Consider the following 25763-nt stretch of genomic DNA (forward strand, 5'->3'; position numbering starts at 1 on the left):
TTAGGCTTCATTATTGCTTATTATGCCCAACGCACTTTGAATAAAGACAGAAATCTCGACCTTTAGTAATTTATACCATCTAATGTGAATGCATGGTTGAACACTATAAGTCTATAAACCAATTGTGTGTAAACACAATTGAGTCAAATTTTATTATGCATAATATGTTCAACGAAACCAGTTATGACTTTGAAATATCTTCCAAGCAGTAATTAGTTTATACCATTGTGTCCACGCACCATGGGTGTAGTATAAACTGCTTTCATATCTGGTATTACCATTCATAATATGAATACAAGTCGAATTTCTAAAGTCTCATTTTTGTGCAACACGTGGTGTATCCACAACGCAAGCAAAAAGATAGAACTTGTATTATGCTAGTCGAGGACCACTGAAGTCTGTATTCTAAGTTGAAAGAAAAGTTCAGGAGCCTGGTTCGTGTTGAATCTGCGTCTACAGCACCCAAAGAAACAAAGAATGTAAGTTAATACATCAGTTGTAATTAAGCTACTAAAAACCTGTGGAAAAACTGTTTATTGCTGTTGAAGTGTTAACGATGTGCTTAGGCCTTTAATCCGCTAAACTAATGTGTTGGGATTCCTATAATACGATTCAAAGATGATTTAAACTAACGGGAGAAACTTCTTATGTTAATTTCCGTCGGATATTTCAAACAAACCTGCTGCAAGAATGCTGTTTTCATTGGCACAATCAGTTGGTTACGTCATCCAGCTTACATTACAATGCAGTTTACCGTCGTTGGTACTTGATAAAGCTAATAAAGATTCAGTAATCAATATAGTTTTCACTGCGGATATTTACAGTCACTTGTTCAGCTTAATTGGCTCAAAGCGATTCGCACAAAGTCAAAAGGAAATCATTTGTAATGATAACAATTTTTATATTTTCATGAATCATTTGAGAGTTTGATCTATTTTCTTGACGTCATTCACTGCAAATCTGTTTTCTGTAGAAACAAACATTTACAAATTATGTAATCAGGCCGTTATAATAGCTAGAGCCGGTTATTGACAACGGCAGCGCCGGTTTACAGAATTACAGACTCCATTTAAATTTGTGAAAGTTGAATATCCTCCCGCGTAAAGCCGGTTTTCCACTAGCGATATTTTTCGCGCGAGTCGACATTTTACTTTTGTTCCAGAGCTCTCAACTGCAACCATCTGGAACAAATTGCTCAAATACAAAGGAATAAAGTCGCTTCGCGCGAAAAATATCGCTAGTGGAAAACCGGCTTAATTAATACGGTATGAGCGTACGTGCGATTGTAGCTGCGTTTGCATGTCTATATCCTCGTTCCCAGGGCTTTCAACTCAGGCAATAATCGCGGTGTGTTTGGGACTAGGCTGAACCGCATCCAGCCATGGAATAAAAGAATTCCATAGCGTTATTGAACACTTACGTCAGCTGAATGTTTCTAATCAAAGCAGAACGATTTTGTTTAACAATTGCATATTTAATGAATACCTAAGTTATAATATCAGTCGTGTCATCTTGCATGGCGAACGGCAATACATAATTTTAAATTTGTAGGAATTGCTGGAAAGCTTTCAGAAGGCTGCTAATTTGGTCTAATTGCTCTAATTAAGTATTAATTACGGTAGTAATAATAATACATGTTGTACCAAAAAATTGATAATCATATAATTAATTAAATTTGTTCATGTCATTCAGCAGTGCCAATTATTTAATTAATCATTGGTATACATCAGGAAAGCCTATAGATAGTTATCTAAATTTGATTCAACCACAGCTCGTGCAGTCATTATACTTAATTAATACCAGTTTTCGACACCTGAAATTCAATGATGTCTCTAAAATGCTATTTTCGAACAATAAAAGTAGCTATGTGATTGTCAATTTTATAGAACCCACACATTATGACACATATATACATTGCCGGTTGTATAGAAATGTAGTTTAATGTGTTGTTTGGTGCGAAAGTTAAACAAAATCAGGGGATTCAGAGTTAAAAACATAATCAATAACTGATAAAGAATGGTTTGAAATTTTTCTGAAGGAACCGAACCTGTGTGATCCTGTATCCAGTTAGAGGTTGTTAGAGGTCAGTTTTACGTGTATAAATCCATGACATGGCGAATGGCGATATTCACCAGAGAACGACAACCGACAATTTTCGAAAAGCAATATAAATTCTTGAAAAAAATTTACATGAAGAATACAAGAGTCTAATCTGAGTTATAACTTATATATAATCTGACTACGAGCCATTCAGAAAAGTTACCGAACCAGTCACTCACTTCAGATGAACGACTTCAATTGGCTATTTCCATATTCTCCAAACCTTTTATTTCCAAATCTAAACTCTATATTGTTCTTGCAATTAATTCAAGTTACACAGGCATGTAACTATAACTAAAGTGCGACTGTGTTGGGTGGGTTCATTATTGCTTAATTTGACATGAGGAAATTAGTTCAGCATAGTTGTGTTAAAGACAATTTTTGACTTTAAGAGGTTATAAATGATGACCTGTCATTTCTTGCATGCTACTCCGAATTTTAACGTTTTCAAGGACAACCTACTTAATTGAATCATCTTTTTAACCATATTTGTATGTTAATCAAAAAACTAAATTGGCTTGCGGTGTCCTTTACAGTACATATTGTCATATCTTATCTTGATTTGATAATTGGTACAAATTAATTAAAGTATTTAATACAATTTCTGAAAAAAAACGTTTAAACTGACCTTGTCATAAATGGTAAAATATGTCCGGTATAATTAGCTCTTCTTTATTTCGAACTATTTTTGGGTAACCTAATGTTTTCCATTTAGAGATTTGTAATACATGTCAGGCATGTCTGTGCCACATGGTTTCCGGAAACCTTTTATATATAATAAATATGTAATCGTGTGCTCGAATTTTTCCTATATCGAGGCATTCTTCGTATATTCATGACCCTAAGATGGGGGAGAATCTAGCTTCCTGGACCTAATTGAAATTCCAGGTAAAATATAAATTACCGTCCCCAATGGTTTTCTCGGCAAGATCCCTGGTAAGAATTTATGGTTGTCATGTGATTTCTTAATCTTGTAACCGCGCCCAAGCGGGGTTAAGCAGTCCAGGGGTATCTATAAATGCAAATAGCACCACGCGATTGACGTGCATGATCATCGTTATTGATTGAAATGCATATAGTCTTCGAGTTTGAAACTGATACTGTGAGATTACACAACCGTCACTATCATTTACCGGCTTAGCACGTAGCACCCAGGAACATTAACTTCAGTTTCCATGCAGCAAACGTAAAATTAAAACGCCTACATGCATGCAGAACAAAATGACCACAACATGTTTTTGAGTGAAAAACACTCATCTTTAAACTGCAAATAGGTTTTTTATCTTGATAACCTTAGGGGATTATTGTATTTCTTCCGCTTACTCATACTATGCCCGGCGCCACGAGCCAAAAGCAAGCGTTAAATCTCAGCATGCCTAGGAAAATGTAATCACTTTTTATGCAATGATTGTGTCAAACAGATATTCTAAGTTTCGTGCCAAATTTGATCACATTTTTCAAACACAATTCTAAGTAGGAAACAAATCAAACAGCTGAGAAACCGCTGTGAGCATTGGCTGGCTAGGGACACTAGAGTACACGATTTATAATAAAAAATATTTACAAATTCACTATATCAATTTCATGTGAATTATCTTTGATTCGCAGAACAGAACTTACAGATACGCTGAATTCAAAATAGAAACAGGATGTGTCTTGATACCATGCAGCTGTAAAGGAAGTTTGATTCTCGTTAAAATATGGTTTCAACTATATATGGAAACCAGGTTTAGTGACAATTTCCTTCGGTTGTCCTGAAAGAGGATTTAAGGCCTATTCACTTCGAAAATATCCCCTGAAATGGATTAGGAAGTCTGTTTCATTGTAACGTTTATTTCTGGTCAATGACTCACAAACAATCTATTATGGTTATTAGATATATAGACATGCAAAAAGTGTCACACGCAGAGAATGCCGACGATGAAGTGCACGGGGTTTCAGTTAAAAGCAATACCTGTAGTTTAGGAATGTTTTTATTGCGGAGCAAAGAGACCTCGTGTCTACAGTATTTCTTACGACAGCAAGATATCGTAAATATTAAATAATATATACAAGATAAACAAAGCAGAGGTCAAATCAATCTTACATGATGTACTGTATCCATAGAAGTTGACAAACAGTTAACTGAAATCATTTTGACCAGCGTGCCTTAAACACGGACAGGAGTTAATTAACAGGAAATTTTAAATTTATATTGAAATTTCTCAATTATACTAAACTATACTTTCATGTCTGACTTACACAGCTGATAAAAGTGTTAAGATTATATGAGTAATTTCGCCAAACTAAAAAAAGTACTCTAAACTGATACGGCCCAACTTAATTAGGTCTAAATCAATCTAAAACGACCCAACTTAATTAGGTCACTAACATTGGCTTCATTTAGGAAGAAAGCTTTAATGCATGCAGATCGATGTAATGTCATACATAGTGTCATGAACGCCTGGACAACATGTCTTCTTGTTATGACTACTGTATAAGGTAACTGAGGGGGGCAAGGAAGAATTATACATGATTTTATATTATTTCCTTTCCTTGTGATAGAGCGAAAGCAACAAACGAATATCACTACTGAGTGATCGGAAAGTATTAATGACTGACTGCAGGTCAGAAAGATAGAACTTGTTAAACTCAGCAGGTTGTTCACAGTTTGAAAATAAGAAGATCATTTAGATAAAATGCTTTCTGGCAGAGTTGAAAAGAATAATCAGTGCCAAGGTTAAAATAATCGTAAGTTCGGAATATAAAAATTGTTTCATGACACCAACAAAGCCAAAATTTCAATGAGCGACAGTAGATTTTGGGTAATTACATGCTGAATAATTTCAGGTGATTCCAATATATACGGCTTTACGCTATTCGAACGTGGATACCATTCCCGAAAAACCTTCTAAGAGTGTATTCATGTGTCGGAGAGAGAAGGTCATACATACTCATTGCGCTTAATTAAGGGCAGAACACGGTGGTCGATTATAGAGCTGCGGATGTAGAACGGCTAGTCGATTACTGTTTCACCACTGCGTGACTTTCGCAAGTTACTTTGTTTTCTTTTCAAATGAAGAAAATAGTTTTTAATGAATTTCTTTGAAGAAAATACTGTTTTTTGATAGGTTTGTTGGTTTGTATTAGCACTGATAAATGTTTGATAAATGTTTGATAAATTATATACACCGTTCTGTGATGTAAGTATAACCAAAAAACCAGCATTTACCGACAATGCATCGAGCAATACATTGCTCAATTACAACAGATGTAAAAAAAAAGAAAATCCTGATGACCTTCCTTAAGTCTGTCCTTCGTGCACAGTACCTCGCTTCACTTCAAAGATATCTGACAGCAATGCATTCTGGTAAAATGTACATTGTCCGGCGGTATCTTTCTCGTTAGCTCTCGAATCTACATATATAAATATTTTGTGAAATAAAGGTGAATCAATCGTGTAATGAAACTCCTCGATAATGTACACTGATCTAGAAATAGTTTGCTTTCATATAAAGGTCAGTGATCCAGAAAATGTACAGAGTGTGTGGTTCAGTGGTTGGGTGGGTATTTGGTTCATAAACTTTTGGTAAACGTACACGGACCTTAATCTGTTTTGTGTGCAAAGTATGACGATAAAGAGGCGATCAATATTACTTGATTTATTATTTTTTAGACCAGATTTACGACATAACTGTCCCGCTGGGATAATACCTTCGTATTCAGATGCGGCCGTCGCGATATATTTTTTTAGCTATTCAGAGAACCCCACTAGGATGATTCAGACCTGGTATATTAATTATGAACTAATACTATGCGGCACCTTGCTAAGATGATAAGAGTTCCATTTACGGAATGATTATAGTATAGCATTCCATTGACCTCCTTGGCTCGAATTCCGAACTAGGGAGATGTGATTAGTAATTTGCCAATAATAAGAAAAAACAATGTCAGTGCAACTGAAAATTTTAAGCAGCCTGTGATACCACTAGTGAAATCAACTTGATTTTGAATGTAAGGAGGTCTAACATTAATTAAATAAAAGTGCGCTTCTTTCTCTAGAGTTCCAAGCCTTTATTTCATGAAGGACACGAATTGTTGAAGGGTATCGATGATAGAGTCATTTGCATACATGCAAGGACACACAAAATCAGAGAAAAATCTAAACTATATTTTACTTCACGACAGTTGTTTTTACACTAGGGAGATTCGTTTGTGCCTTACGTGCAGAACCAATTAAAATTAAATTCCTGCTCCACGCACAAGTCCCGCCTGGTGGAAGATGGCCTTCACGACTAATAGAACCTGATTTAAGTGGAAGTAAACAGGGTTAAGTGAGTGTTTAATTCCCTGCGCAGAGCCACACATGATTATGTGCTCGAGGGCGACACAAATTATATAGTCATCAAATGAAAAGACCACAAAGAAAGGTCTAGAAAGCTCTTACTTATGTAAATTGTAAAGCGTTAATTAAGTTTGTTTTCTTACAAAGAAGACCTCGTATTTTCATTGAAAACTTGAAGGTATTTTTCACAGTAGGTACATGATGTTCCAGCAAGACTAACGCATAGCGCAGTGACGATAAGATTTGCCCTCTTTTTTGCCCAAACCATTTCTGATAATCTTTATTATTCAAAATATTATTCGCGATCTTTTGCCAAACTTATTTACACGCTAAAATGTATTTGCCCAGCCTCGTACCCAGGCGCTTTAACGGTAAAAGATATAACGTTGCAAAGGGTCTTTCGTTGTATCTGTTTTGCCTGCAGTGTTGACCTGTTGCCCACCTTCTGGGAGTGGAGGGGAGAGGGGAGCGGGGAGAGGCGAGGGGAAGAAGAAGGGAGAGGGGTAATACACCGCTCAAAAATATAGATTTTGTGTGGAGGGATGTGAACCCTTAGTCATACGTATTCAAGTCCTTTTGAAAAAGAGACTGAATTAAAGTTAGACGCGCTGGTGTATGCCTTTAAAATTTGTGAATTGTTACATTAGATTCATCTGACCGTAAGGCGTAAGAATGTTTGATCAAGTTTATAAGCTCACGCTTTCTAAAACCACTTACTTATTTGAAGGTGCTACACACAAGCCGCAGATTATATCGTTAATATATTGACGTATTGAGGGAGTCAGTGATCAGGCCATGTTTTTTCATAAAAAATGTGTCCTACACGAGTGGATGGAGAGGATTACCCAAAGCCTCGTTCATTTATGGCAATTATGTGCTTTTAAAGAACTTGAAACGTAATTTTATAATCGTTAATCTGATACTGTAGTTACATATCTCATTAAAGTTAGTTGCTGTCTGCATGGTTAACAGCCTTATAGATCTTATACTCGTGTAGAAAAAGCAAACGATATTCATTTTGTCTAGATCTACTGATCTAGAAATATATACATTATTATATCCTGAAAAATTTCGGGTATTCTAATAACAAAAAATAAAATAACCAAAAGAGCAGAAGTTTATTAGCTCATTAGCTTATTTCATTAGCTCATTTGCTTATTTTATTAGCTATATCATAATATGTTCAAGGCCAAGAGAATAATATTGTTGGAATGTCAACAAAGTAATTTCGTCTAATCTGAGATTTTCGTGCGATTTTTAACAGGATCGCCCTAAACATGATTAGAGCTTGAAAACTTTTTATGCGAATTTCCGTCGGATGTTTTTAGTAAAATAAAGTTATTGAAAGATTTAAATTTGTTTTCATTGGCATGGAGTGGACGTCGTTACGTAATCATCTCACATTTCGACAATTAACTCTCATCGAGCTTAAAGATTAACGGTAGAGATTCGGGAATTACGCATAAATAATTGAGATAAAATTCTATGAAGTCCGGTCAATGCATGGGAGTATACATTTCTCTTCATTCTTGTTATCGTTGGGACTTTTTCAGTGTAATCATCGATCGCAGATCTTAAGTTTTAAGAAAAATGCGAAATATTTTCCCTTGCAGAAAAAAAACATTTCTGGTTCTCATTTTGCCGTTAGCAATGTTTGAAAGCTACTTGGTGGATTTTGATCAACCTTTTTTTGTGATATTAAAAAAGAGAGAATTCGATCTGAGAAATCCTTTCAGGGCTGCATATTTACCGTAAACGTCTAAATGGAGGAGGTGGGGTATTCATATAGCGGCTATAGCCACCCTTTTAACATTACTTCCTAATGTTTAGACTCACGTGATGCACAAACGCAACAATTAAACACCAGTTCTCAAACGATATACAGAATATTACTGGACTTAAAATTCCCTCACAAATTATTTTAATTCATCAATGAACAATGTATTTACATGCATTAATTTTGAATTCATTACGAATTTAAATATGAAGTTCACGACGAACTTATTACTTATATTACAATAATAATTAAATATAATAATAATTATAATCCACACAAACATTGGCGGGTGCACTTTCCGTGGCGGTTTATACAAACTCATCTCAACGATTATTTTTTTCTTTAGATATGAAAAGGAAAGGATAAATATCACGAATATGTTGCAAAGAATCTGGTATCAGACGAAGCTAAGCTGGCTTCTATATATGGACCTTTGCACATGACATCAATGTAGGAATTCAGTAGAAATTAAAATGAAGCAATAATAAGTACTGGAAAAATTGTGCTTTGTTAATTTTTTTTCCAGCCATCAATGAACAATGTATGAACCTTTACTTTTCGCATAACAAGTTTTTGTGAGAGAAAAGTGCATATGGGGAACGATTCCTAGGGGTGATGATATCAGTGCAATGTGCCGATATATATAGTGATATATGTAGTGATATCCTATCCAAAGTTGCACACCACGAATATATAAACCTATAATACAATTGCTATTGGTTGAAAAGGATGTTTAATAACCTCCAGGGTCTTCCCAGTAAAAACATTATGATTAGAAAGAGCTTGTACAGCAAATAACCCTGGGAAAGGCACCGAATATCTTCGGTGGAGATCGGCAACTATTTTACATCCCTCTTTGAAGATCTGTTTTTCAGATTTTGAACTTGTTTTCGCGATTGGTGAAATGTCTAACGTGTTAACTTCGCCCGTGGAAACACTCCAGGAGAGAAGAAGAGAAAATGAAGATATTTCACGTCTGTGAAGAAATGGATAAATTTGTTGATTAGTAAGGTGAGTCGTGAGAAGGTGGGGGAGCTGAACCATGTAAATACGACGACGACAAACTCCTTCAAGTAGTTGTAAGGAAATCGTGTCGTAAATTATCGAGAGTACGAATACTGCAACAGCAGTTGAGGGGTGGGGACATGCACTTTATGTTTGTGAGGGGAAAGTCGTCCGTCTTGCGCTTACACTACACACCAAACGAGTATTCTACCTGACCAGAACAAAACTACATCGAGAAGTTTTATTCTCATGTCGTTCAATCATACAGGTTTCTCATGGACTTTAGAAATACTCGTAGAAATTTTACGGTGCCCAAATTGCATATTCTCTTCAATGTCATACTGCAGCACCAGTATAATAAATACGGGTCAAGTGCATGTACAGTTACCTTGTGGCCTTCTCAGTGTCCTCCTGTACTGATAGTATAATAGCAATATTCACGATGACACATTGACTGCCTTCACAAACATCAACCAGTAAAGTACTGTAATTTCTAAGTGCCCAATATTTTCCTTTTAGTTCATCTGAAGTATTCAACGCTTCGTTAATGTATCTTTCGATATCGAGTGAAATGACTCTCGTGTGAATGCAGGGAGAAGTATGATCTTTCACTTCTTTATTATCTTGAATGTTTTCCAACAACTTATAGGGTGTACCTGAAGCTGTGTTAACTTGTATATCGAGATAAGATGTACCATCGATGACAGTACTAGTCGAGATATTTTCCAATATTTTAGGATCTGTCCGATTAGAAAAAGTCTTAAAACTAAAGGATGAGAGGTGGGAGCGTTTCGAAATCTTCGGATATTCCTCATCTTTAACAAACTTATTTCCATCATTGCATTCAATATTTTCAGGGTTGCTGTCAATTTCTTGGTTGATACTTGTCAAGTTTGTATGATTGCTTGAATTAGACGTACAGTGATTACAATGTTCAGTGCTTGACGAACCTAATTCATTCTCTGATTTTTCCTGAGACCCAGTACACGGACTTTTCACCTTGGTCGGGGAACCTACTCTGTCGCTAGCACCTGAAATTTTTTGAGCAACCTGGCTCTTCCCTCGAGGTAACTTTGAGGTTTGAAAGGAATTATGCTTTTCAGTGGCGTTTTTCACTAAAATAACATCCTTTTCAGCGTGCTTTTTTAATATCTCATTCTTCGACTCCGTAACCAGACTATTCACACAGTACGTTTGATCACCCTGCTCTTTATAACCGTCAGGATTAGTGGTAGGTTCAAGTGTATCGTGTTCAGTACAAGGAGACGCGGTGATAGCAAGTACGGAATCAACCGTATTCAGGATAACAGTATTTTTCAGTTTGAACTGTATGCGTGGTATAAAGAGTGGGAAAGGTGTCAGGAGGTTATATTTCATGTGCACAACCCATGTGTCATCACATGTTGCTGTAGTAGTTTCAGGTGGAGAGGAACATACTGATACATAACATTGTCTGCATTGTTCATCTCTACCTAGATATCTAAAGATACAGAAAATACAAATTACAGCTATTTTACTGTTCTGACTTGTTCAACCTCTGATAGGAGTAACATTCTATAATATAACTGAAGTAGAAGACTCACGCATAACCATGGACAAGAATTCTATTGTCATTCAATGTGTGACAGACTATTAATAGAAGATCTTCTGCGATGTGTTCACCAACAAATAAAGATACATGAGAAACCTGAAATATTTCAATGCAGCCATTAGCATGACATGGGAGTAGATTTTAGTATACTGCATAATTTAGGATATCAAGGTCATTGGATGTCACCAATAATACCAGTGCTTATATGATTTTATATGACCAATTATGGTATGTTGCATTTACCTTTTGTAATGGTCTTCTCAGATTAAACTTCCACCAATGCAATGTGTATTTAAACAATCCAAATGAAACGTCATCTTGTAGTTCTTTATAGTAGGACAATAAATATTTCCCACATTTTGTGAAACCAAGCAATACATGTCTGGGTAAGAGAAATTGATTGGAACATTGATCATGTCTAATTTGAGTCTTTTGAGACAAATTGTTAAGTTAGGAATATTTGAATAAGGCAAAGAAAATCCTTGATTACCCCCTAGCAAAGGAATTATCTTCTTGTATTTCACACAGTGAGATACAAAGCCGAGTGTGATCAAGATTTGTCTGTAGATACGAGCGAGGAAATTGAGCATTGAAAGGGACACCTCCACGAACCTAAAATAAGAACTCAACCTTTGAAAACGTCATTAGAGTTAAAAATCAGTTTAATTAGGGTAATTAAGGCTATATAATTAGCCATTTACCTTGTGATCTAAATGCATGTACTAGTGCCTTTATTTAAAGCTTGAATTTAAACTGAATTTAAACACAATTTTACAATGTCGAACCTTAGGGTTTTTGTACTCTAAAATTATAAAATATAATCTACTTCACTGACTAAAATGCAGTTACCAAAGTTTTGGTTAATACACAAAAAAACCGTGGGTTATAAAAACAAAACTTAAAATATACATTGTAAAATGTTATTTATTAAATGTTATTTAAACATTAAATATCACCTGTCTCAATATACATTTGTTGACAATATTGACATTTCTTTGACGTTTTGACCCCATGTATTACTAAACCAATGAACAAATTAAATACATTGTTTCAAACTTTGAATAATGGCGGGTCTACAAACAAAAAGAAATTACTTGAAGTAATTCAATGAAAAACTGATTCACGGGCTCAGTAATTCAACATGGCTGTTCAATATTAGTCATCTTCTTTGAGGAAAATCAACTTTAACGAATTAATTTTATGTATTAAAACAATGCCTCAAACAGCAACTGACGCAGAAATTAACGAGGCAGCAGAGTCATTTATTTCATTTTTAAAACAAGGGTAGGTCTGTTGTTTCTTATTGTATTAACACTGCCGTAAGGTAATTTCATTTTTGAGTGAAATGTTTGTTGTTTTCTCTTGGGCAATGCTTCGAATCGTGTGCGTTAATTTATCCATTTTCTTTGTTTTTCCTTTTGTCTTGCAGAAAAGTAATGATAAAATGTATTACTTAATTAATTATTACTAGTTTACTACAACTTGATATTGCTATACTCTCAGTACTCTGTACTTACAATACGCCTCCCCAGCTCCCCTGGCAAGGATTCACACTTCTTGATGATTCACCCTTGGGGAAATATAAGAATATTTAAGCTCTCCCTCGGGAATTCCGGGCCATAGCATAACTACCATAAAGGAAGATTGACTAGGCCTTATATTAGTTTTCCCCACCCTTGTGGAATTCCAGGCTATAGTTTACCCTGGCCCCAGGGAATTTTAGGTCATAGTTTAACTACTCCTGGTTCCATTGTGCTTCCACAAGAGGTATAGTTAATAAATGAAACGGGAATATTGAGAGGAAGACAATATATTTTAATTTGATGTGTGTGCAAGGTTAATGTTAAGTTTAAGGTTAGTAGTTGCAGGTTAACACTAGGATAACTCAAGTGGGGTATATTTTGTAGCAAGGTTGAGGGCAGGATTAAGTTGTGCAATTAATAGGCTTTCACAAGTAAGAAGATCTTAGAAACGGAAACAGGATGTTTTTGCATATGCTTGTAAAGTGTAAACACAAGTATGCCTGACACAGTCTAGATGAAGTAATATTTTCCAGTCAAAGGTGAAACCCCGATATGATCTGGAGTATTTATGTGAATGAGTTAGTGTGTAATTGATGTCTTTACAATGCACAACAGCATAGTCACATGAAGTGGTACATAGCATTTCAAGCAAAAGGGATTTTGCTTCAAATAAAAAAGATAGATCGAAAGGTTGGTGACACATGGCACGGAAAATCACATATATGAAATGGTGTTGATAATTAGGGTCCTTAACGCTAATATATATAATGGCCCATCCCACTTGAGTTTGTTAGTGTTATGATAATAACAGGTAGTTAATAACCTCACACTTAACATTAACCTTGCACACATAGTTGTTAATACAAATATGTTGTCTTCGTTTCTTTAGTCTCTTTTGTTCTTTCAAATTTGTAAGCATTTTTTGTAACACAAAGTTATATAGTCAAACTATTATATTTTTCATACTATTTTATAATATATCATCATTTGTAATCATGTAAAGCTGTACTGCTGCCTTTAACATTTCTAGAAAGCTCCGTAATTCTTATGATGTTGCATATCAGACTGTACAAGTTCTCAGAAAAGTTATAGCACATAAAAAATGGAGTACTGCTGGGTATATGTATACTTTATAAGTTTATTTCTAAAACCCATCCCCCAGTATTATTGATAATATATTCATGGTTACGATTCTAACTAATTTACTGTAAACAATTCTAAACAGTAAATACAATGAAAAAGTTATTGATTTCACATGTCATTGATTTGATCACGAAAAATTATTCAATTTAGGGATCTCATGAATGATTTAAAGACAGTTGGTCAAAAGATGACAAGTGCTCAACCTATAGGTATAAATCCTGTGATTTAATTGCTCAGCACCTTTCCTTCAACTTGTTTCTATAATTTCAAATTTTGGTTTGTATTTTTATAGAGACTACTGTGGGGAATATAGTAAGAAGAGGTTTGTACATTTATACCTTTGTAGTTTTTTCAAGTGTCTTGTCCTACATTTTGTAACTAAATTACGGTGGAACAACATCATTTCATACGAGAGATTTAGATTTAGAAAAATATTTTCTTTGAATATTACACTCTATGTATTTCATAAAAATTTTCTTCCACAAAACTGTTCAATATACACAGAAGTTAAAAAGAACAGTTTTAATTGATGAACAACCACAACATTTTCTTTTTATAGTCTTGAAAATAATTAGGGAAGAATATACTGGGTAAGGAATACAAAAAAGTTGATATGATTGTCTGTCAGTTTTTGCGTGGGACAGGTAACAGTCTCATGTCCAGGTACACCACATTCAGCTACTGATATAGAACCATATATCATCATCTCCTGACTCTCTCTGATTTGGTGTTGACTTTCATCATTTTGGTCAGACTATTATAGCGACAAATTAAAAAGGTTTCACATCAATAGTAGTAATTTCACCTCAGGTTCCTCTATCATACATAAATGCAATAATTTGGTCATATAATGTCAGTGCAATCGGTGACCACTTTGGTATGACATGGTTTTATCAATTTCAAGGGACAGTGGAAATAAGTCAGAAGAGGGAGATACTGAAGAGTCTCTTCATGTATGTATGATATACGTTGCCTGCGAAGCTGTAGCTTGAACCTAACTAAATATCAAGCACTCTGCGTACTACATTCCCGCGATTCCTGTTTGCATCAAAATAGTTTCTTCGGGAGGATACACGAAACTCTACAAAAGCTCAGCAATGGGCCAATTGCAAATGTTTCGTAGTTGCCAAATTCAAATCTTTCAAAAGTAGAATTGCATTGAAAGTCGCATGAAAAATTGCACCGTGTGATACGGCCTTGGCCCTTTAGCAAAAACATTAAATTGTGCATATTTAAAATATTCATGGGTATTTAAACTGTGTAAATTTCAAGGACTTGAAGTCGGAAATTAATTCCAGCTGTATTCATTAGAAACTGTTGTTAGCTCAAAAAGGATCCGAAGATTTTAGTAAACCAAGTCATAATTTAAGGGTATGTGTTCTACGTACTTCAAGATTATTTTCATATATATTTGCTTTATGATTTTAAACTGTACCTTTTTTTATCGTACCCATAGATGACGGTTATTGATTCGGTGAATGAACTTATTACTGAAATTGAATCAAGGTATAATTCTGTTGTGACCAATGGCTTTTAATTCACAGTTACTGAATTTAATTAAATTCTCATTCAGTGCTTACAATATCAGCAGTCAAGCATTAGAACATATTCATTCAAATGAAATTATAATGACAATTGGCAAATCGAATACCGTGCAAGGCTTTTTAAAGGTATTTGAACTGTATACAGTTTGTAAGTTACCTTAAGTTACTACTATTTTGTTGTAGGATACTCCCAACCTTCGTATTTGTGCGTTTTCATAAACTATCATCAATTCATTTAAATGTACATATACGCTCAAATACTATATTCACTGTCATGCATTCAATGAAATAATTAAAAGATTTATTCTTATTCTTGGGGCTCTATTTCTCGAACAGCACGGGGCACCATGCTCTGACTCTTAAAAAGGTACATTGGATAGGTTATTGAATATAACGTATTTTTGTATAATTTACTTTTATGCCAGAACGCTGGTCGTAAGAGAAAATTTAGTGTTATCGTGGCCGAAGGAGCACCGTTTTTCAAGGTAGGACCAATTAAGAAGAATTTTCCAGGATCAACCTTGTACCCAGGCTCTTATAACTCAACGGATGAGCACAGAATACTCTGGGAACGCGGTTACTCCTGACACACTTGGTGTGATTTTCAAGCCAAAACCCCGCATCTTTCCCGAGACTTTTGCAATGTTTTTCAGAATCGGCCTGTCTCATACACACAATCCACTGTCTTCTGCTGGAGATGAGAAATCACTGTCTCCTTTTAGGGTCATGAATTAGCCAAAAATCTGGCTGAAGATGGCATCGAAACAACTGTTATTAACGACTCTGCTGTGTTTGCTATTATGTCCCGAGTTAATAAGGTAAATATCTAAAAACCAAGAGAATCCTGGCTGTGCGTAGAATAAGACAGAAACAACAGTACTTCTGATTTCTTGCAGCAGTGTATAACAATAAGAAAATTTTAAAATTTCAGGTTATAATTGGTGCGCATGCTGTGATGGCAGATGGTGGGTGAGTGTTTCACTTGTTGGCTTGTGGTTAGACTAGCGCTAATGTGTACGTTGATAGTTATTGTGATCCATCAATTGTTTTTAGATTTAGATGAAAGGTATTTTATTATTTTTTAGGCTTCGAGCTGTCAATGGTACTTTATCTGTGGCATTAGCAGCTAAACATCATTCTGTACCTGTAAGTTCATCAACTTATTCACTTATAGGGATTAGAACAGTCCAATAGTACGCCCTGAAGTGTATAAACACGCTAATATTGGTCTAGATAATAATCCCTATACATCCCAACTTTACCTCAACTCTAACTTGGTTATATCGTGATTTGCGGTTAGGAAAGGGTGGCGGTTAGGGAGTGGGTTCAAAGAGAAAATATTTCATGCGCGTAACATGACCATAGTACCCCTAGCGGAACCTAATAGAAAGCACTAGTCATGACCATATTTCACGCACCAAAGAAACTCGGACAAAAAAAAGAAAAGACATTTCGTATTTGCTGCCATGATGGGAAAAGCGCTAAGGAGTATACTGTTGTAAAAAAATATAGAAACATACTGTCACTTTGCGTATTAATTATTGTCAAATGTCGCTATTGATTGCTGATATATTATATTCTTCTTCAGCTCCTGGTATGTGCTGCAATGTACAAACTTACACCTCAGTACGTCGTGTCGTATGACCAGGTACGGATTTTAGAGCTGGGAATACTCCAGCCACGTATACTTTTACAGGTGTTTTACAGGCTAAAAGAACTTAGTTTCATCGCATATCTCTGTTCTTTATATCGCGTATTAAACAATATATGTTAATTGGGAAATCAACCGTCTTTATGCATATTAGTTCCTGTAGTATTTGGATATACCTGCATGATGCTGGTTCTTCTGAATATTGAGAACTCGAAATCTGATTATAAATATTTATTTTCAGGACAGTCACAATAAATTCATGTCACCGCATGATATCGTCAGATTTTCCGAAGGTATCTTTGATAATTATATTATCAATTTTTTGACACCTTTCCTCAGGGCTGGTTGTGATCACAGCAATGACTTAATCAGGCCCACATCCGTGTGCAGCTAATTGAAATTAACTACAAATTATATTTCTCAGGCAGCAGATTGCCTTGTAAAACCAGGGAAAATAATGTCCCTCTTATGATTTTATACTTCAGTGTTATAACCATCCGCTTGTTTAGGAGATATTTTAGCCAAAGTTCATGTTCAAAATCCTGTGTTTGACTACGTTCCACCTGATCTGGTCAATCTGTTTATTTCAAACATGTACGTATTATATTCTTTTCCGTTTACATTTTAGTAAATAGAAGCAGTTTGATTAGACATTCAGAGAACATCTTTTGTCAATCATTATTGTGTTCAATAATTCTGCTGACTACATATGAAATTCAAGCACAAAAAATAATTATATTGTTTTGTTTTTAGAGGTGGTAATGCACCGTCGTATGTCTATCGATTGTTAACCGATGTTTACCATCCGAATGATACTGACTTGAAATGAAATTACAGGGCTGGGTTTATCGCAGCTAACGTAAAGTTAAAAAATGAAAAGCCATTCATGCAGTCATTCATGATTTCATGTAATGCACAATAAGTAACATTATTTGGCGTGGGGACTGGTCTTAAAGTGCTTTTAGCGCTGAAACTCGAAACTGAACAAGTAGGCAGTGGGACACCCAATATTTGTGTGAAATTTCGCCTATTTTGGATAAAAAATGTTTGAAAGGTAAAATCATTTTGAACTATTATGTAAATAATGGATTAATGAAATTGACAATATCTTGCAACAAAAGACATTTGCTCAAAAAAGGACATTTTCTCAACAAGATAAATTCATTCAGAAAAGTTCATAAGAGTACATGAACCGTTAAACAACACATAGAATAACTTACTAAACTGCACTAAAAAACTATTATAGCCTCTTTTAAGAAAATTCTTTAAAAGAGTCAAAGATGTTGACTCTCTAATTAATCTAATATGCTGGTAAGGCGAATTCGAATCCTTATGCGTTTGATAGGGAAATCGTCGTTTTTCATTCATCAAAATTACAGGGCGGGGGTCCTTAAAAACTAATTCTCTGCGATGTGTCGTATCGAAAGCGATTTTGTGTAATACATTAATTCAACATAAATAAAGTGGTGTTGAAGATGTTAATTTTATTGTATTTTGATACATTTTATTTACAGTTTAGATATTAATATTTACAAAAAATCACTTTGATTCACATTAATTGCTGTCATCTTTCGCCTCGTTTTTGTCGTTTTCTTCGTCGCTTTTTGCGCTAAGTGGCGGAGCTGAACCACGAGTGACGTAATCACGCGATTCCATAGGGTATGGCTGTATACGTGGACCAGCGGTATCTTCATGATATTTTGCTCGCAGTGGATACGGTGCAACCGGTAGTTGGTATTTAGGATAAACGCTTATTGGGGAGAACGCAGGGCTGGGGAATCCTGGGAAGAAACTGTCATTTCGCGGAAAATTAAACGTCTCTGGTCGCAAGTGGAAATCCTTAGAAAGTTCATGTCCTTGTAAAGCAGTAAGATGTGCTGAAGCGAAATGATTTATTGTATCAGGCTTATATTTATTTAATATTTGTTCTATGGCTTGAATCACATCTCCACGGCAAGCTTGCAGGATTAATTGTAAAACATTCACTTTCATTTTGGGAAAAATGCGCAACAGTAGTTCAGTATTTGATAGCCGATGTCTAGCCGGAAAACTCCGAAGTGCCGCCGAAGGTGCTGCAATTGGAACTCGGTTGAAGACTTCGTAGTCGTAAAGTCGTCGTTTTTTCTCAGCATAAGACCGTTCACCAGGGTATGTGATATCTTGGGAATGGACTGTGTCATCGTGAATTGTATCCGAAAATAGCCTTCGCTTAAGATCTAACGGAAATAAGAGAATTCAGCAAAAAAAAGATTACGAGACAGAATATACTTTAACTTATCTCTTGATTACGATTAATGAAACGTCATGTGTATATTATTGGGTATACCAAGTCTTCTCACAACTAATAATTTGCATCTAATGGAGACTGCATTTGTTATTCTAGCTTCTAGCTATTCTCGTCACAAGAGATAGTGTTTTTTAAATAGATGTTTCAGTCATGTATTAAATATAGTTTAGCATCTGCTGGTATCAGAGTTTGAAATAATATTATGCACCAAAGTTGTGAGTGTTTGATCAGTTACAATGCTCACTTCTCTCATTTTAAAACGGTTCAACTGCATCAGTGCATGTCACATATTTATTCAATATTGCAGATCACTCGCGTTCGGACACATTTTAAACTGAATCAACTGAAGGTTTAAACAGCTGGTCACATGCATATTGAGAACAAACTACTTGGGATCGCTTAACTTCCTACTGTACATATGCCATTGAGTTTGCACATAAGCCTAAAGAAAGAAACGCGCTTCAAGTTTTAAAGACGCCGAAATATCACCACTTTCTAACCGAAAAGCTATTTTGAAGAACAAAAGTGATCGTCGACCGTGCGGAGAAAGTTTCAGTTAAATTTTGTGCGTTGTGGTATGTACGATGCGAACGACAGAAGGCTATTGACGCGCATGCGTATCTTTTTATCAGTGATAAAGTGCTACAGAACGCCTACTTCGATTTTTCAAGATTGTTACGCAGGCTATAAAATTTTCTTTAACAAAAGATCTATATTGTTTTTAATCAAAATATAAGCAATTGAGTGTCGATAGGATCAAACAGTAAATGGGAATTCTTTATCAATGAAAATGAGTAATTATTTGTTATCAGTTGCAAATCGGTAGAAAATATCGGTGGGGTAGCACATCACGAAATGTAACGTACTCGACGGAAATTTGCTTAAATAAAACTGGCGAAGTTAACTATTTGATTGTAAACTTTAAACAGGCATAAGTCACTTTTTACTCAATTGTGCCAGGATTAAGTCGCATATGTATATATAGAATGATTATAGATTTAAAGATAAAGCGGACCCCTTAACTTCGCAATTGATATAAGATAACATTTAACAGAGCTGTAAGCCTGTATTTAAACATTAAAAGTGCGTGTCTATGTTCCTTAGATGAGCACGTGCGTGACGTTTAAGACGTGATATAATACTGTCAATGTGTGCAGGCGTGAAGTATCAACACGATTCAACACTAACTGATGAAGCTGCTCGATGATACTGATATCTTGAAAACTGTTGGACACCGGGAAACGACACTGCCCGTGTGCGCACATTTTAATATTTAATTTCAGGAATATTCTGTTTTCTCTTCTGCTTAACTAGTTTAGACCACAACTGTGTTAATGTAATTGATATTTGTATAAAACTACTGTTCATACAGCGTCAAAATACCAAACTTCTGGCCCAAGTTTTCAATTATTTACTCTGCGGTTCTTTTGAACGAATAACTTAAATTAAACAAAAATGCGGTGACTGCATTTTAAAACATTCGCTGTGGCGACACAGAGGCGTGTAACTTTAAAAGCTACGAAAAGGAAATATGATAGAACTCAGATCCAACGGATTCGGTTTTATTTTTGAATCATCGGTTAATTCGAGCATATAAAAGGAGTGGTTTTCCATAAAGATTAGACACGATACTATACACAATGATAAACTGGCTGCTGTAAGTTGCTTTGTGTAATTGTTAAAGCTACAAAAGTTTGGCGCAATGATAAGAAAGCCAGACTTAAACTGTTAAAAGACAAACAATTAATAATTAATAAGTTTAACACTAACCTTGAAAAGGGGGAGCATTAAATGGACGAAATGCGGAGCATGTGCAGTTGCTTGGGCACATTTCACGATTGAAAAAATTCTGCGTTGGAGCTAAAATTTTTGAGAAACATGATAAGTATAAACATGTAATTGACTTCAGAATTATTTCACAATTTACATACTAAATCTTGCCGTATAACAGCTTTACATACAGAGCGTGTGCAACATGCGGGCAAAATGCTTCACTAATTAAATTGTTACGCAAAGGAAAAATAACTATCCGGTTTTTTCCACTTAATTATCAAAAGTCGTATACTGTGACGTCGTTTGCCTTACTCCGAGTAGCCCCTACTGAGTCTAAATTGATTTGGGTATAATATATTTTTAAGTGTATTTTATCTATGCAAACAAGCTTTGTATTGTTTAATAATGCCCTTTCACCTGCTTCAAGGTTTTTTGACTAGATTTTCAAAGAATGACGCTCGTTTTTATTGCTGTTAAAACGGCAACTATAAATAATTGTATATTTACGTGTAGTTCACGCATTATCTTTTGACTGAATTTGCAAATCTTTTTAAATACATATAATATAACTCGAAACCTTTTCATACATGCGTATCTTCAGTTCAACTGTTAAATACTATGCGACTATTTAGAATTTAAGATAAGATTTTGGTTTCTTTTAGCAGGTTTTTAAATACTTCTGGGCGTTTTTGATTTGTAGATATGCTCACCATTACGTACCTAGTTTGTTGTAGTCGGATGGAACAGAACTGGGCAATTCATTTGAGGTCGATTCATCCGTCGTGTTTTCACGTTCAATGGGAGATCGTCTGTTCTCAACGGGTGACTGCGTCTCTCGTTTCACTTCAAGATCTAGGTCAAAAATGTTACAATTTCAAGTAACATTTGGCAGAATGAAACCCCACCCGCATATTTGTACATTTCTATCCGACCTCACAGGGACATGTACACATTAATTCTAATCATAACAATAGGATAATGTCTAGAGGTTCATCTTTTGAGGATTCATTTTGTACACTAACGAAACGTCCTCAAAATAGTTTTACCGAACAATTTTCTGCTTGAGGTAGATCATAACGCTACGTTTTTAAATATGAAAATTACGAATTTAAGAGAGGCAAGTCACTCAAAAAGATTTGGACTTCATTTAATGTTCTATTTAGATAATAGTCAATATTGTAATAAAATGGCCTCAAGAAGTCATTATAGAAAGTGTAATTTTGTAGCAACTAAAGTAAATCCAACTGCGCTGTTTGAGTTTTAATAATAAACTCTGCCATATGTAGCGTATATTCCGAACAAATATAGAAAACCTTTTCTATACGCCATTCCTTACAAAGAGCTAGAAAAAGGGTCCTGATATAATTGCGACATTTTAAATAAAACTTGTATTTTTCCAATTTCCTTTAACAATTGACGTTTAATTACTACCTTGACTGGACACGGTTATTTCACTACTTTCGTTTTCTTGACTATTATCTACTGGACTTGTAGTGCAATATTCCTCGTTGCCTCCTTCTTGTCTTGCAAGAGCAGTGAATAAGTCTCCTGGCGGTAAGGGATCACGAAATTCTTGCATTTGCTGTCTCCGCAAGGCAACCTGAGCTGCTAGCACTCGCTGTCGTTCAGCTATCAACATGCACTTTGGGCAAAGACAGTCTCTCCAACGACAGAAGCCTTTGTGGCCTTTTAAAATGGAGTCAAAGCCATGGTTTCTGCAACGAGCGCATTTTGGTGTTCTTTTCTTCTCTTGTTGACTTGCCGCCTGTGATCCAACAAGACTGCTCATCGCGCGTCACCGATGCTCTGTGCTTAAATCGTGTTAGAAGCAATAGTGCGTGATACACTCGGCAGGACAGAAATGCAACTGTGTTAAGAATGATACTAGCTTTTAAAGTTATTCTTTTTAAACTGTAACTCGTAGACCTTTTTGCTGCCCAATCGTGCATCGCCCGCTATTATTTCACACTCAGGTCGCCTTTGTGATTGGTCAGTCTCGATTGACATGATCAATACGCTAATTGGTTGAATGACAAAGAGTTGTAGTAAAACGCGCCTCTCATTCGCTAATTCAGGTTGTCCAACCAGGGCACCTGTACCAAAATGTCGGTGGAACAGGTGGAAATGGTTGAAACTTCAACGAGAAATAAAAACAAATAAACTTTTATAACTAATTCCTATTCTTTTCAAGTAAATGTTGATAATTATATATTGAAGACAACAAGGGAAATATCCGAAAAGAAAAGATCAACGCTCAACGCTATTAATAAATGTTTCATACTGTACCGCTTTCACTAACTAGCCACAATTAAAATTTCTAATTTTATACATTGTAAAACTGGGTCTGTTTCAAAAACAAATGTTTTCAAACGGAAATTGATAGAATGATAGGCTAAAATCGACATTTATTTATCCAAGAAAGTCTTGTTATTGTTTCAAATGGTTTAAGTAAACTGTGCATATTATAATTTAGGAAAACCACGCTTTAATTATTGCTGCTAACAACAGACTAATTTTTGCCTAGACTTTGAAGCCGCATTTCTTTTGAGACTTCCGACATGGCGACACGAAAGTCAAATAAAAAAGACAGATAGCAAGTCGTACTATACATCATACGACTTTAGATATTCTGTACGTGATATCAACTGAATTCAAATTATACGAGTACTTAAAAATATGCTAAGATTCAGCAGACCGTGGATTTGTTACACTTACTGACGCGGGCAGAGTCAAAACATTTCATTATTAATATACGACAGAAACGGCAATTTCAAAGACTTGAAACGTATTAATTTGTCGTAATTCCTAAGGAAAATTAAGTAGACTTCGTTAGTCCATTAGATATTCTCTTAAACATAGATAGTTTGCAACGTTTGTGAGATTATGTTGAATATAAACATAAAGTTTTAATAAGTTTTAAACAGCAACAGATTATTATAAATGCAACTGTTGTTTGAGCATTATTGGTCTTAGAGCATTGAACGGAAGCTATTGATCAAGAGTCAAGACAAAAACATCACTGAGTGTATGTGCAGGTGCCGTATTAAGAAACACTATAGCCTAGATCTCGCCATGGAGTATGATATTAAGATATCAAAATGATCAATCTTTGAACGACTGCAAAGATTATAAAGAGTTAAGTAAAGGTCTAAAGGCGTTCAAAAGTTCAATGGTCGCGGTGCCAAAGCCAAAGTTCAAAATTATTAAGACGACGTGACAGCAACATTTTGAAAATGCAAATATTATGCTTCGTAAATAATATATACATTGACACCAATGTATTTGTTGTTACGCTAAAAAAAATATATATATATATAACTTCGACGCGTACAAAACAGATGACTTTAGCATTTTTCTCAACTATATATATAAGTATAATATAAATACATGATATTGATAATATATACCGGCTATATATATATAGTTGAATATAGCTTATTGCATATTACATATGACTGCACATGCGATCATAGACTATATGTCAAAGTGTTTATATTTTGACGTAATGAGACAACAAGGAACATATTTGAATGAAATATGTTAGAATTTTTATACTTTTTTAATAGTTTTTTTGCAAGTTTAATAACGTTGACACGTGCTGCATGAGTTGCAGCATATACATCATTTGACAAAGACCCAACAATAAGACACGAACTAATACAACCTAATATACAAGCGTCAATTTTTCACTTTTTAAACCAAAGATCTGTAGAACAAAAAGGATATATGGCCCTACTGTTGTGCGTTGATCTATTAATTCAACTGAACGGCAACGGATGCACATATATGATATGCTATGCATGGCGCATCCCAGTTAGATTTAGGAGAGCTATATTTAAAGTGCACGTTCTGTGTGTGAAACGTTGATTATCCAAGGTCATGAGCTAATGCACGATGGAGAAATCTTTAGAAAGATTAACATTTATTGTATCTGTTTTAATTTTCACTAAGTTAGCCATGGCTTTGTCTATACGACGATCTACAACAATATTATTTATGGGACTATATATACTATACGCATGCGTGCTTGATTAAAGTGGCTTGATATTTATAAATATATCATGCCAAAGGCCGCGATAGCAAGGCATCGATATTTTTTTTTTTTTCATGGATTTTGAATATAATCACACTGATGACGTCGCGCATGCATCACTGGACTTTTCTCCGAAATTCCAACTTCTCAAATCGACATATGCATGCATGCATGCATGTCGACCTGTGTTGCTGGCATTGGACCAACAGATCTTCATGTCCGTTAGTTCGGTTCCACCACAATCAAACATGTTCTGCTTGCCCTATTGGTTAGGAAAAACCCACAAAGTCAAAGAAAATTATGTCTGACTGTGTTACTTTCACCTATATGAACAAATATTGAAGATTTCATATCGGCCCGCCATATATATGAGGAAAGTCACTCATTTCAACACCATATGCGCGTGACTGTGATCATATCCATAGCTTTTTACTGTATGATAGTTTTCTGCGAATACACTTAATTATAATATTTAATGCTCAGACTAAATTTAAAGATACAAATTATATAGACACGCTGTAATTTGGTATACAGTCGTGCACTTGCAAACGTAACTTTGGGCATACAAAAAGTGGGAATTTTATGAAAAATATATCTTGTTATTAAATCGTAATTTCATATGCATCTAAATCATCATCTTATTCAACGGTAATAACAATAGTTTGCCGGAAAGCTTTGTCGATAAAGTAGTTAATGACTCCCACACTACTCTCCAATGCGCGGTCAATAAATGTTACATAAATATTGTTTAAATGTCATTATTAAAAATAGATAAACAACTTGAACTCCGGATCGCGCCTGCTGTGGCTCGCTTCCTACGCAATTTACATTGTAAACCCTCTTTCCAATCCTCGATATGCCGTAAACAATTGAAAAATGGATGTGGCTACAAGAAGACATGCATGTTGAGGGTCACGCGTGCGCGAGTTTAACTATATTTCAGCCTCCATTTCGGCGGTACACGACAAAGACGAAAAATAATCACGCAACGTATAAAAGCATTTTTCTAATA

General features: G+C 35.2%; 3 protein-coding genes across 3 annotated transcripts; 1 reads left to right on the forward strand and 2 right to left on the reverse strand.

Annotated features, from left to right (window-relative positions):
* Window positions 1–8378: 8378 nt before the first annotated feature.
* LOC114526458 lies at window positions 8379–11859 on the reverse strand. The gene is made up of 6 exons (XM_028548064.1): window positions 11754–11859; window positions 11288–11409; window positions 11041–11179; window positions 10790–10893; window positions 9595–10686; window positions 8379–9177 (listed from the first exon to the last, which is right to left on the reverse strand). The coding sequence occupies exons 1-6, from the start codon at window positions 11808–11810 to the stop codon at window positions 8901–8903; spliced, it is 1791 nt and encodes a 596-aa protein (XP_028403865.1). The 5' UTR covers window positions 11811–11859; the 3' UTR covers window positions 8379–8900.
* Window positions 11860–11946: 87 nt separating this feature from the next.
* LOC114526409 (translation initiation factor eIF-2B subunit beta-like) lies at window positions 11947–17780 on the forward strand. The gene is made up of 17 exons (XM_028548003.1): window positions 11947–12081; window positions 13351–13437; window positions 13614–13672; window positions 13756–13785; window positions 14023–14053; window positions 14368–14416; window positions 14775–14834; window positions 14920–14969; window positions 15037–15133; window positions 15433–15492; window positions 15730–15825; window positions 15939–15976; window positions 16093–16153; window positions 16596–16655; window positions 16900–16951; window positions 17168–17252; window positions 17412–17780. The coding sequence occupies exons 1-17, from the start codon at window positions 12011–12013 to the stop codon at window positions 17485–17487; spliced, it is 1062 nt and encodes a 353-aa protein (XP_028403804.1). The 5' UTR covers window positions 11947–12010; the 3' UTR covers window positions 17488–17780.
* Window positions 17781–18077: 297 nt separating this feature from the next.
* On the reverse strand, window positions 18078–22575 carry LOC114526408 (doublesex and mab-3 related transcription factor 3, truncated-like). The gene is made up of 4 exons (XM_028548001.1): window positions 22150–22575; window positions 21439–21570; window positions 20716–20805; window positions 18078–18874 (listed from the first exon to the last, which is right to left on the reverse strand). The coding sequence occupies exons 1-4, from the start codon at window positions 22505–22507 to the stop codon at window positions 18213–18215; spliced, it is 1242 nt and encodes a 413-aa protein (XP_028403802.1). The 5' UTR covers window positions 22508–22575; the 3' UTR covers window positions 18078–18212.
* Window positions 22576–25763: the final 3188 nt, after the last annotated feature.

The sequence above is a fragment of the Dendronephthya gigantea genome, unplaced genomic scaffold, assembly GCF_004324835.1.
Source record: "Dendronephthya gigantea isolate DGI-Jeju-01 unplaced genomic scaffold, DenGig_1.0 000038F, whole genome shotgun sequence".
NCBI lineage: Eukaryota > Metazoa > Cnidaria > Anthozoa > Malacalcyonacea > Nephtheidae > Dendronephthya > Dendronephthya gigantea.

Excerpts from the sequence above, each read along its gene's own strand:
- LOC114526458 (XM_028548064.1), bottom strand. The coding sequence starts at position 11,810 with ATGGGGTCAAAACGTCAAAGAAATGTCAATATTGTCAACAAATGTATA. Across the intron at positions 11,410-11,753 it reads ACAAATGTATATTGAGACAG|GTTCGTGGAGGTGTCCCTTT; the intron begins GTGATATTTAAT and ends TTCTTATTTTAG. Across the intron at positions 10,687-10,789 it reads ATTCTTGTCCATGGTTATGC|ATATCTAGGTAGAGATGAAC; the intron begins GTGAGTCTTCTA and ends CTGTATCTTTAG.
- LOC114526409 (XM_028548003.1), top strand. The coding sequence starts at position 12,011 with ATGCCTCAAACAGCAACTGACGCAGAAATTAACGAGGCAGCAGAGTCA. Across the intron at positions 14,835-14,919 it reads AACCAAGTCATAATTTAAGG|ATGACGGTTATTGATTCGGT; the intron begins GTATGTGTTCTA and ends TCGTACCCATAG. Across the intron at positions 15,826-15,938 it reads TTATGTCCCGAGTTAATAAG|GTTATAATTGGTGCGCATGC; the intron begins GTAAATATCTAA and ends TTAAAATTTCAG.
- LOC114526408 (XM_028548001.1), bottom strand. The coding sequence starts at position 22,507 with ATGAGCAGTCTTGTTGGATCACAGGCGGCAAGTCAACAAGAGAAGAAA. Across the intron at positions 21,571-22,149 it reads AATAACCGTGTCCAGTCAAG|ATCTTGAAGTGAAACGAGAG; the intron begins GTAGTAATTAAA and ends TTTTTGACCTAG. Across the intron at positions 20,806-21,438 it reads ATCCGACTACAACAAACTAG|CTCCAACGCAGAATTTTTTC; the intron begins GTACGTAATGGT and ends CAAAAATTTTAG.